Raw genomic sequence first — 11,588 nt, forward strand, 5'->3', positions numbered from 1 at the left:
CTGATTCTACATGTAAAGAGATCTGAAAGCATCTCATACACTCTGAAGCATCAAACATGGGAGGACTCTTCGTACTGACTTATCTTTGGCTAATCTGTCCGAGTCTGTTATATATGGACCCCATCTCACTCCAGCTATTTCTTTCTCTTCTGCTCTCCACAGGGAAAGACACCCCAAGAACGAGCACAGCAGGCTGGGGACCCAGATTTGGCTGCTTACCTAGAAAGCCGACAGAACTATAAGATCATTGGCCACGAGGACCTGGAAACTGCTGTGTGACCCTGGTAGACAGGCAGGAAGAACTTGAGCAAGCGTATCACCTACGCCCTCCCAGCCACTGGGCAGCTCCCCTGGAAGAAGCTAATGGAATCCATATCTGCCTCTCTCCTGCGAGGATCTATCTGAGAATATGCTACCAGGTTTTATGGGCTACGGGATGTGCAACAGGACATGATATAGCCCTTTGAGAAGGAGGCAGGCTACAGGCGATTTGTGAAGTACACGATCCACAAAGTTTGAGCCACATCGCTTCCAGCAAATAGCATGAACTGCTGTGTTCACCCATCTAATTTGTCTTAAAGATTCTGAAGATTTTCACATAAATGGCACTGCTCCTTCCTCCCTCTAGGCATCCATCTTTCCCCCGCGCCTCATGAGTCTCCTGTAATCACCCATCGACTTAGGAAATATGCTTTCGTCACTTTATTTTCAGTCTTCCAACCACAACATTGTCTGAAGGTCTTTGAAACCCTCCTGGATGTTTTACAGAAATATATCTATAAAACCACTTCCATTCGCAGACTAAATATACCAAGGTTAGCTAGTGGCTTTGCATGTCCCCACCCCCTACCCCAGGTTTCATCACATAGGAGCTGGGAAGTGCCACAGGGCTAATGTCTACTTGTGCGCTCTGTCTCTGGGGTATATTGAGGTAGTATGGGAACTGTCTGTGCTTGAGGTACTGCACAGATGTTACCCAGAGGTAGCCCAGGCAGCTGGGCTGTGGGTGATAGGAAGGACTGGTTCAGCTTGGGCTGTTTGTACAGCTCTGCACTGCCTGTGTGCAGCCATATTTGCCTTCTTCTGAAGTAGAGATGAACCAGGGAGTCTACGGAGAAACCCCATAACTAGATGACAGAGCCGTGTGATGCTAAGAACTGTTTCAATGACAGGATTGAGCCTGTCATGGGCAGTGGTTATAGGACATGGAGCACTCAAATGTTTAATCCTAATCTCCGTAACATGATAACAGAAAGCAGTCTGATTGACTTGAAAATTTGGCAAAAATGAAAGTAACAATGTATGTTACAGTAGTACAGGAGAATAGCCCTGGCCACTTGCGGCTGAGGCTCATAACCACAGGCTCATGGGTACAATGATGAAAGGGGGTTTGTGTGTGTTTTCCTAAGAGTTCAGTTTTCATGACATCAGGGAAGACCTGGCCCAAGGACAAAGCTGCATTCCTTCAGTTCCATGGTCAGACTCTCAGGATGCCTGGCCTTCCTGGTCTGCGCTTCATCTAGAACTTTTAAGGTTCCGAGATCATGTCTGATGACACCATTTTTCGTCTGTTATTGGGAATCCATTTTGTTCCTTTTCCTACATTATTTTCTCCCCTTACAAATTTCTTAATATAAGCCACCGTGGCAGAAATGGTTTCTAAAGAACTGTTACTTCTGTTCATGCCATGGATCAGGTGGGACCTCATAATGAGGAGGAGAAAATATCCAACTCTCTAACCAAACTCTCCTCTACTTAGGCTGTAGGTCATAAATACATGTGGGGTATGTAATCTTTTCTTTCTGCTTTCTTCATTCTTTCTCTTAAACACAGCAAAATGCTTCCTCTGCATTTCTGCATGTGACCTTTAATCTCACAGTCCAATGGGGACAATTTACTTATCAGAATCACATATCATCATTTTGAAAGGACGGATATGATATGCCATATTAAGTGTTAGGAGGCTTTGAGTGGGTAGAGATTTCATTACTAGAGACTCCCAATAGTCATTTCAAGATCAAACTTGGCAACGTATCTAGCTGTGGGGAAATGGGTTGGCTAAGAATAATGTGTTTCTAGGCATCCATCTCAGAACTGGAACTCTCTCTGGACTAGATCATTTCCAGGAGTTGAAGTAACTGAGTTTCTGTTAGGAGTTTTTCAGTTGTTGGGGACTGTCAAGGAAATATTGTGATGACAAGCATAATCCTTAGAATACACTGGAACCTGGCTTTGAATGGAGCCTTCCACTCCCTCAAATAAGCCAAGCAGTTGGTTATCCAGCTGGCCACTGCTAAGATGCAGGACCATATTTTTGTCAACCACCATCTCATATTTCTCTGAGAAGGTTTCAAAACTGCCCAGAGAAAATTTAGGATGGATGCGGTTATGGGCCAATTTCAATAACTCTAAGATAAGTAAATCCCTAGAATGAAGGTAGATGGAATACTGACTACTGTAAGGGGCCCAGCGCTGTAGAAATTTATCCTCAAACCCCTAAAATAATTTACATTGTACATTACTGCTGAGGAGCAATATATTATACATGATCCATCTCTGAAAAATATAGCACCTCTAAAACTTGGGATGTCAAGAAAAATGTGAGTATAGAAGTCACAGATTTCATGATTTTAAGTCTACCTCCTGTAGGATTTTTTGTTTTGTTTTGCTTTGCTTTAGTTGTTTGTTATGGGTGACAGTTCTGAGCACTAGGAAGAGCTAAAGCCATGTGATCCAGGACTGCCTGTCTCTGCTTAGGCATATAATGTCACATGCAGTGAGACAACAGGAGGTATGGAAGAAATGGTACAGTACCAGCCCCACAAACTTTATCACACATAAAAATATATACCTATAAAAATAATTTTTACATTCCCTACTGGGAATACTCTGCAAGGAGCAGCCAGCCTTCTGGTGTCCAGTCTCTTGCATCTTCCCTGGAATTTCTCTTTAAATTAGTCTGGTGGGAGCATGAAAAATGAGGTGTTATTAAAAGAGAACATTCTATAGCTGTAAAGGTAATAATTTCTGTGACCTTGTATTACAAAGACCATGAAACATTAGCCCAATCCTTGATACTACCACATTGGCCGACATAAGAGAGACAGGAGAGAATTAGTTACCCTAGAAGGATAAACAGCATGACTTGGAATCTTGCCTTAAGATTTCTGGCTACCACCAGAGAGGCGGTGATTGAAACCCAGTGGGAGTTCTGAAGCAGAATTCAGCTGCAGCGAAATTAGTAAGAAATGGTAGAAGGCCCCGTGCCCTGCTTCTTCCTGTTTTCCCAGAAACTCCCCCAGGCACATTGGTCTGGGTTCTGAGATGCTCAGCATGTCAGTCCTTTTCACTGGGACCTAGTAGAGACTCTTGCATAATGGACTTCTGAAATGTACATGCTAGAATCCTGAGGATATTCATGTCTAAAAAAATAAGGTGTAGCAATTTCATTTTACCACGTGTCAATTATATGAGCACAGAGTTTAGTTATGAAAGTAACACATGCATTTTATAAAAGTCCTAAGTCCATTTAAAGTATCCCATGTAGTGTGAAGGAGTCCTCTGTGCTGGTGTCCTGACTCGGTATCCAACAAGAAACACTGTCAATGTGGACAAACATTCTTGCTTGTATGTTATGTCAGTAATGTCTCCTTCATATACACACATATCTGCACATGAACACATATCCACCCATACATAAATAGAAATGTATTTATTTGTATACATATATGGGCATCTATGCCATACACATATGTTTAGAAAAGAAGACATTTTAAAAGCATGCAAATCATCGTTACATGTATAGTTAACACTAATAGGCAACTATCGGTTAAAAAAAAAAAAACAAAAAAGCAGGATTTTCATTGAATTGTCATTTTCTCTGTTCCTGAGCTTCTATCCCTAGACTGCTATGCTTGCACATGGCATTGGATATGGTGAGAGTCATACAGTCCATAACCAGTAAGTCTTCAGATTATTTCTATGCTGCCTCCCACAATACAGGAAAACACCCTGAGCCCTGTGGCTTGTCCATCCTACTTTTAGATCTCAAGGCAGCAAAGGAGAGTTATTTCTTCTATGATTTCCTTTAAAGCTTAGTTCATAAGACTAACACCCAGTCAGCTTTCTAATGCTATTTAACTAGGGCAGGCTGTCACTGAGAAGAAGGGGTAGTTACTTGGGTTTGGTCTGGGGTTGGAGCAGCTTGTCTTCCAGTAGGAGAAGCTAATTAAATCACTGAGCACAGCATGGTGTTCTATTCAGTTATGCTCTTTAAAAGCAAAAATAGATCTTCGTTAAAAATGGCTCACCATAACCACCAACTAAGACTGCTAATTGTTCTTTGCAACTAAATTATGTTCATGTTAGGGAAAGAAAGACCAAGCATTAAATTAACTATCTGAACACACTGTGATATGTATTTAGTATAAACTCCCTCTATGCCCCCCTCCTTCTTCTCCCTGCTTCTTCTCAGGAGCGAGCTCTCCAGTGAGCTGATCAAAGTCTTCTTCCAGTGCCCTCACTCATAGCTTGTCCCTGGTTCGGTTCTCGGGCTGAGGCAACATTCCTGGGGCCACTGCCTATCACTTTGTTTCACAGCTGCCTAAATCTTCCCCAGATGTTATGATTAAAATATATCAAGATAAAATTTCCCATTGGGGACAAGTACCCATGTTGCCCAAAGGATACATACATGCCCACTGACCTTGGCTGCCTTATGGAATTATGACTAGTTGTTTCTTAGAAGCAGACTGGGAGGTTTAGTTTATTTATTTATTTATTTATTTATTTTGTTCTAGTGACCTGAGAAGTCACAGTCATAGGCACTCCTCCCATATCAGATGGTGTAAGCAACATGTGCTTTTAACATCACCCAGAGAACTGGATTATATATGGGCTATCCTCTTGAGGGCAACCTATGGGTTTTAAGGCTGTTAATGAGCTTAACAAGTAACCTATAAACAGAAATAAGCAAAGAATAGCACACTGGAAAATCAGCTCATGAAGAACATTGAAATTTATTATTCTGGAACCAAAGAAGAAACAGAGAACAATCCTAAAGCTATTAAAGCAAATGCTTTATAGTAGAACCCAAATATTGGATGACCTGTTCCTCTAGGAAGCACTGATTAGATGTGCATTCACTTACGCTCATCCGATAATATGTTCAAACCCTGTCTTCTTTGTGGGTTTTTTTTTAAACATTTCTTTCAAAATATTTATCACTCATTGCATTGCTCAGATGCTCAGTGGAATACAGCTACCTACCGAATGAAATGAATAAACAACTTCTGCAGACAGGGAACAAACGAAAATCTAAATAATTTAAATCCTGTGAGTCGAGTGTATGTGTGTGTGTGTGTGTGGACTCCAGGATACCTCAGCATGTCCTGAGAGCTCACCAGAGTCTTTGTCCTGTTTGTTAATCTGGCTAGTATATTTTAGTTCTGAGCAAGCAAATGTTAAATAGGAAATCAATAATATTATTTCATATTGCCACTTCCTAGGAATCCTGTTAATGTTCGTTAGAAAAATATCGTTGAAACTAAGGCTTTAAGATGAAAGTTAGAAACTCTTCTTAAGTAAAGGTTAAGATTTATTTATCCCAGCCCTTGGGAGTTAAACCTGGAGTAATAAGCAGAATTTTCAGTGGGTTTTGATTAAATATAAAGAAGATGAAGTATGAGTTGCCAAATAGTGCAGTGGGCATGCATACAGAATTACAAACGTTCAACATCTGGAAGCACTTAGGCGGAGGGTATTTGGCCATCTTTAGGCATGTCCCTAGTAAGGACTTATGATCCAAAGGGGCTGCAATTATGTTGTTATTTTCTTTACATCATTTTGAAAATGGCTTTGTCTAATGGCAACATTTGATCTTCAAAAATTCATGAGAACCTTCATTTCTTAAAACATCACTTTATACACAAGGAAGTTTAAAATCTTTGAGGGGGTGGTCTTTAGCTCTCATTCTAAAACAAAATTAAAACTAAAGCACAGATCCAAGAACTCAGAAAAGGAGAACACATAAGGAGATAAAAATTCAAAATTCTTACGAAAACATTTTGGGTGTTGGTGAATATTTTTGGACATTCTCAAGTAAAGCCTTATTGGAAATCTTAACATTCTTCTAATACAAAAAAAAATTGCTGTGATTTGAGATTCTTAGAATTAACTGTAACCTAATCACAGAACAAAATTCTGCTCGGGGATCTTTAGAAGCTCAGTAAATGTACATGAAAGGCATCATGGGAAATCCCTTGGCTTTCTGGTACCAGCATGGTAATAGCAAGGGATGAAATTCAGAACAAAACAGTGAGATGGCTTTCTCTGTACTTCTGGTGTTCCTGTACCTGGTTGTCAGTGGTGTCTGAGTTTGGTAATGAGAGCAACTGGGCTTCTCAGCTCTTTGTTAAGACACACATGTGGCTTACAATATAAAGTAATTTCAAATAACGAAAATATTGCTTCTTAACAACTTCCTTAAGTTTTTTATAAGTCAGTGCTTTGATAGTTTGATGCAGTTTTGACAGTTCTGAGTTTTCATATCTGACTTCATTCCATGCAGGGGATAATACAGGTAAGATATTCCAGTTGAACAAATTCGATCTCGGCATAGTGAATTCAACATGCAGAGAATCACACGGTCACAGGGTCCCCACCAGATTAGGAGCCTTTGAAATTTCAGACTAATGCACTCCAAATTGAGGCTTTCTGGGAAAACAGTTGTCTACCTTTGCCTTCAATGGAGTTTTAGATATGTTGTTCAGATTTCCATGACACACAATTTCTCCATAAAACAAAACAAAACAAGAACAAACAAACAGAAACTACCAGTGAACTAATTTCAAACACAAAAGTCTCAAGGTTTGGATACTGTGGTACATTTCATGGAAAAAACACTAGTTCTGAGGTTTGATGACTTCTCTATTTTGTTTGAGATTTCCTACTCCCATCTCCCTCCCCCTCTCTCAGTGAAAGTACTATTTTGCCTCCTGTGAAGGCTAATAATGTTTCAGAATGAAGTACCAAAAGGTGTTGAGAATGGCCCTGTCATTCAAAGCATGATTGATCTGTTTATGGGAGGGTGTAGGTTCAAAGTTCACCCTACACAATCACATTCAGAGGCGTTAAGACACATGTGGGAGTTTGAAATGGAAAGAACAGCTAAGTTAACGTTTTCCCATTCTGATTGTATATTCTCCCAGGAGTGTCTGTGGGCAGACTGGTGAATTTGTACAAGGATATTTGGTCCAAAAAAAAAGCAAGGCTAGGTTGGAATAAAAATGTTCCAGGAAGATTGGTTGTTTGGTACTGTCAGATCTGAGTTCTAAGGGATGAACAATGTGTGGATTCGAAACCAAGGGCAGAACCGATCCAAACGGTCACGAAGAGCTTTATTATGTGAGGCTTTTCATTTCTGAGCACCGCACCCAGGAAAATTCAGAAAATTCAGTTGGGCTTCCTTGAGAAACAAAGTGTTTTTCAACTGTTTCTTCTAGTGCTTTAGTGAAGATCAAAAATCAGCTCATTGGTCACAGGAAAGTCAATCTTTATTTGTGAGGGAACATGGAAAACTATATTTTCCAGATCTAGTTTTCTATTATTTTAGACTAAAGTAAACCTTAGAGCTCATTTGATTCCAGGTTTCTGACAGATGACAACTTCTTAGGAGAAATCAAGGGTACTTTTGAAACAACTATTATTCATTGCAAATATAGCCCAAGTCCTTTAGAGGAAGAAAATTTCATATTCTCTCTCTCTCTCTCTCTCTCTCTCTCTCTCTCTCTCTCTCTCTCTCTCTCTCTCTCTCTCTCTCTCACCATAAAGAGAGCTTTTATATTCCTCTCTGTGTCTAAATAAAACTTAAACTCACAACATGTTTTTATATTTTATTTAAGGAGATTACAGTCTTAACTGACCATCTTTTTTGCCCCAAGACCCAGTTTTCTTCTGGTGTTCTGATACGGAGGAGATGGATCATACCCTGAATTCTGCTCTGAGAGACTTTTTGTAGCCCCATTCTCTCTCCTCTGCTGTCACTCCTTGTGCTTGGCGTAGGAGAGAAAAATAAGAACAAAGTTATAAGAAGAGACAAAAATTAAAAAAGAAAAGATTCTCAGGCATGGCACAGCTAGATGCCTCCTGCCTTGTATTGGTATAGACGCCCATAACAACTCACAGGTAATATATGTACACACTCCACAAACATTGGTCCTCATGTAAACCCAACATAGGAGACAAGTGTTAGAGAGTGTCTTCAAGGAGTGTTAGCTGGGAAGTGTCAGTTTATGCAGCTTAGTTTATTCTGTTCGTTCACATGACTGAATGTGAAACAGGGTGGGGGATGGGGACCACTAATAGAAAGCTTTGGAGTAGAACCCCAAAGAGTAGGGTGTTGTTTAAGGGTTTTGAGGTTTTTAACTGCACACAGATTTTTATTTTTTTTTATTTTTTATTTTATTTTTTTTTTTTGAGACAGGGTTTCTATGTGTAGTCTTGGCTATCCTAGAACTGTCTGTAGACCAGGCTGGCCTCAAATTCATAGAGCTCTGCCTGCCTTTGTCTCCTGAGTGCTGTGACTAAATTCATGTACCACCATGTGTGGGCCTTGTTCACAGATTGCTAGCCCATAATAAAAGTTGAGAAAAGTAAGATCAACTTGAAGAATTTTATCTACAAAGCTAAATGTATTTTCATCTTAAATATTCAGATCTTGTTATTTGAGGATATATGCTTAGCTCTTTTTTTTTTTTTCTCTCTCTCTCTCTCTTAAAAATGGTTGATGTGAGCTATTTACAAGCAATCTCAACTTAATGAAAAGAGCCCAAAGAAATGGCAGCCCTGCATTGTTTGGTTATTTATTTATTTATTTATTATTATTACTGTTGAAGTTCATGAGCAGTTCTCACAAGTGTGTTCTTCATATTTATAGTGTTTAAAGCATTTTTCTCATCTGGTACCTACTGTACCCTTTATCATGCATCCAAATGGCTCCTGATCACTGGGTTTTCTATTGATGACATACTTCATTTCCCATCCTACCCCACACTTCTCACTGGTTGAGGCACTAGCTCATACACAGGCTTAATTTGCAGTGCAGTTACGATCTTGTTGCTTGCTGATATCCTGATTGTGAGTTTGAACACAGCGGAATGTCTGCCCTGGGGATAGGTGGGATGAATCTGGGGACTTTAAAGGACAAAATGTTAGTGCAGTAGAAAACTAAGTATGGAAAAGGTAAGGGGCAAGTCAGCCTCATATTTGTTAGCTCTTCTTCCAAATTGCCAAGGATTCAGTGGACCGCCAGGATTGCTCTCTGGCCCACAGCTATTTGAAAGGGAGGAAGTGGTGTCTGTGTTAAATGGCTGGTAATGCCATCAGAATAAAAATGTTTGGTGTATCGATTTTCCAGAGTGAAAAGACTCCTCAGGCTTCCCAAGAACGACCTTGGAGGGGGTCATTCACAGAGGCCACTACATGTATAAGAAAGCTTGGGGTCTTGTTGTAAAGGGCTCATTCATGCCTTCTGATTTGGTCTGATTACATCCCAGAGCCATGCCATGCCACTGAGAAGCTGGCAACTGCAGGGTGGGCTTCCCCCCAATAGTGGCAGCTATAACTGTAGAAGAGGAAGTATATTTCCAGGTAAAGTGGGATTCAGATACTATGAAGTGGAGGGAGGGTGGGTGGGAAGGGTGGGTTGGGGAAAGGGAAGAAAGGAGGCTTTTTTTGTAATAAAGTCATAAAGTATTTTTCCCTAATTTTCTCGCATTTCCTATTTATATAAAGAATCTTGATCACTGTGTTGCTCTACAGAGATTTTCAATGGAATTAATTTGGGAGACTGAATTAATCTCTGAAAAAGAAATTGACTAGTTCTACTTACTTTTTGGACACTTTTTCTGTATTGTGAATCGTGTGGAAATGTACAGAATAAAAATGAAATATAATTGATTTGTTTCTTTTCTTTCTGGTCCACGGTACAATAGATGAGAATGCTAACTTTAACTTCAGTTGAATTACATGTTCTCTCTCCATCAAAAGGAAAATGAGGAGTTGGCAGGCGGTGTTGGAAAGGGATCCTAAATAAGGCATCAATGTTTTGAAAAATCACACTTCTGCTTCTACAAAGAACTAATGAGATCAGGCTTACCTTCCAGTCTTAGTACAAATGAAGTATAAAAGAATCATTGTTAGAAAGTTGAACCATGGGTAATAATGACATGTGTCCCCGAAAGATGAGAATCGAATGGCACAAGGTCTAATCACCCCTAGCTTATGGATAGCAAATTATTTCGAGGCAGTGAGTACCAACAAGGGCAGAGTCTGTCAGACTTCAGACAGGACTGAGAGTTAGGATATAAATGAAACTAGCTAGCACTTAGAGAAGTTTTAGGAAAGACAGATTAAGACAGAGGTCTTTAAGTTTCACTAGGGGGCTACATTATATTTGTGTGGTGAAACTACCTAGTCTTGAGTAATCTGAGAGGATGAAAATGTAAGTCTATCATACGTTCTGAATGTATAAAACAAAAATAGCAGGACAGTGTTTACATCTCGTGGATTTTGAGACATCCCCAGTTTTAACAAACTTTCACTGAATGCATCACAGCCACCTTAAGATTTTCTTCTCTTAAGTTTAGCTTTTGCATTTTCTTTGTTTTCAATTTGCTAGAGTCAACCCACAAGTTGTTTCTTTAACTAAGGTCTGATGAAGTGAATTGTCTTCTTGCATGTCTGGAAATGTTTTTCTTGGGGGATTTATCTGTCTTTAAATCTGTGTGTCAAACATTACTTTTTTCACTGAGAAGTCCAGAGAACTGGACTAAGGAAAAGAAGGCCCGTGTGCTCTGTGAAAAGTTGAAGCTAATTAATAAATACAACACACTGAAATTGTTTGCTAACAACTCAGGCTACACAATTTCATTTTTCTGAGAGAAAACTGAAATTTAAAGAGCTTCAATTTTCCTCTAAAAGACACAGCTACTGAGTGGTTGGAAGATGTCCCCAGAGCCCTGGGAGTCACCCACACTTGCATCACAGTGCCATGTGCACAGGCTTTGGTGTTCTTCAGGCACCAGAGGGAAAGAGGGAGGCGGCATGGCAAAGCAGATTGTTCTAAGCCAGAGCATAACTAGAAACCAGCCCTAATGCAAAGGTTTCAGAAGTATTTGTTTCTTCTCAGATCTGCAGAGAAAGACTGCAGGGGTGTGAGACAGTCTCAGGGACCCTTTTCCAAAGGGAATCTTTGAACGCAAGATTCGTATGAAGATGGGAAGAGCTTCAAAATGTTTCTACTGAAAGCTGTCAGTCAAGAAGTCTCCACTAGTTCACCCTTTTAAGTATGACTTTTGAGTGGTGTTTGTTATGTAGTGTTCATAACTGGTTGGTATATATATATATTTTTTAATACTAGTACCATTTAGATAAGCGGTCTATGTAGCAAAGGATGGCATTCTGTTAACTGAAAAATCCTTGAGGATTTTTTTTTTAACATGTGCTCATTTTCAGGGCCAAATGTTGCCAGGTTATTGGCACGACTAGCTATCAGTTCAGAGGCGTGAAGATAATTTGCTCCGGCATAT

At 39.9% G+C, this 11,588-nt stretch overlaps 1 protein-coding gene across 5 annotated transcripts in view; it reads left to right on the top strand.

Moving 5' to 3' along the window:
* DGKI (diacylglycerol kinase iota) overlaps positions 1–279 on the top strand; it is a gene marked incomplete at both ends in the record, with an annotated part of 420,018 nt that extends 419,739 nt beyond the window's left edge. For all 5 annotated transcript variants that reach the window (XM_080932354.1, XM_080932355.1, XM_080932356.1 and 2 more), the window contains one exon: positions 163–279. In XM_080932354.1, the coding sequence (XP_080788480.1) occupies positions 163–279 (117 nt within the window). The remainder of the gene's footprint in view (positions 1–162) is intronic.
* Between the last annotated feature and the right edge of the window lie 11,309 nt (positions 280–11,588).

Source organism: Micromys minutus (assembly GCF_963924665.1).
Source record: "Micromys minutus genome assembly, chromosome: 18".
In the NCBI taxonomy this organism is placed as follows: domain Eukaryota; kingdom Metazoa; phylum Chordata; class Mammalia; order Rodentia; family Muridae; genus Micromys; species Micromys minutus.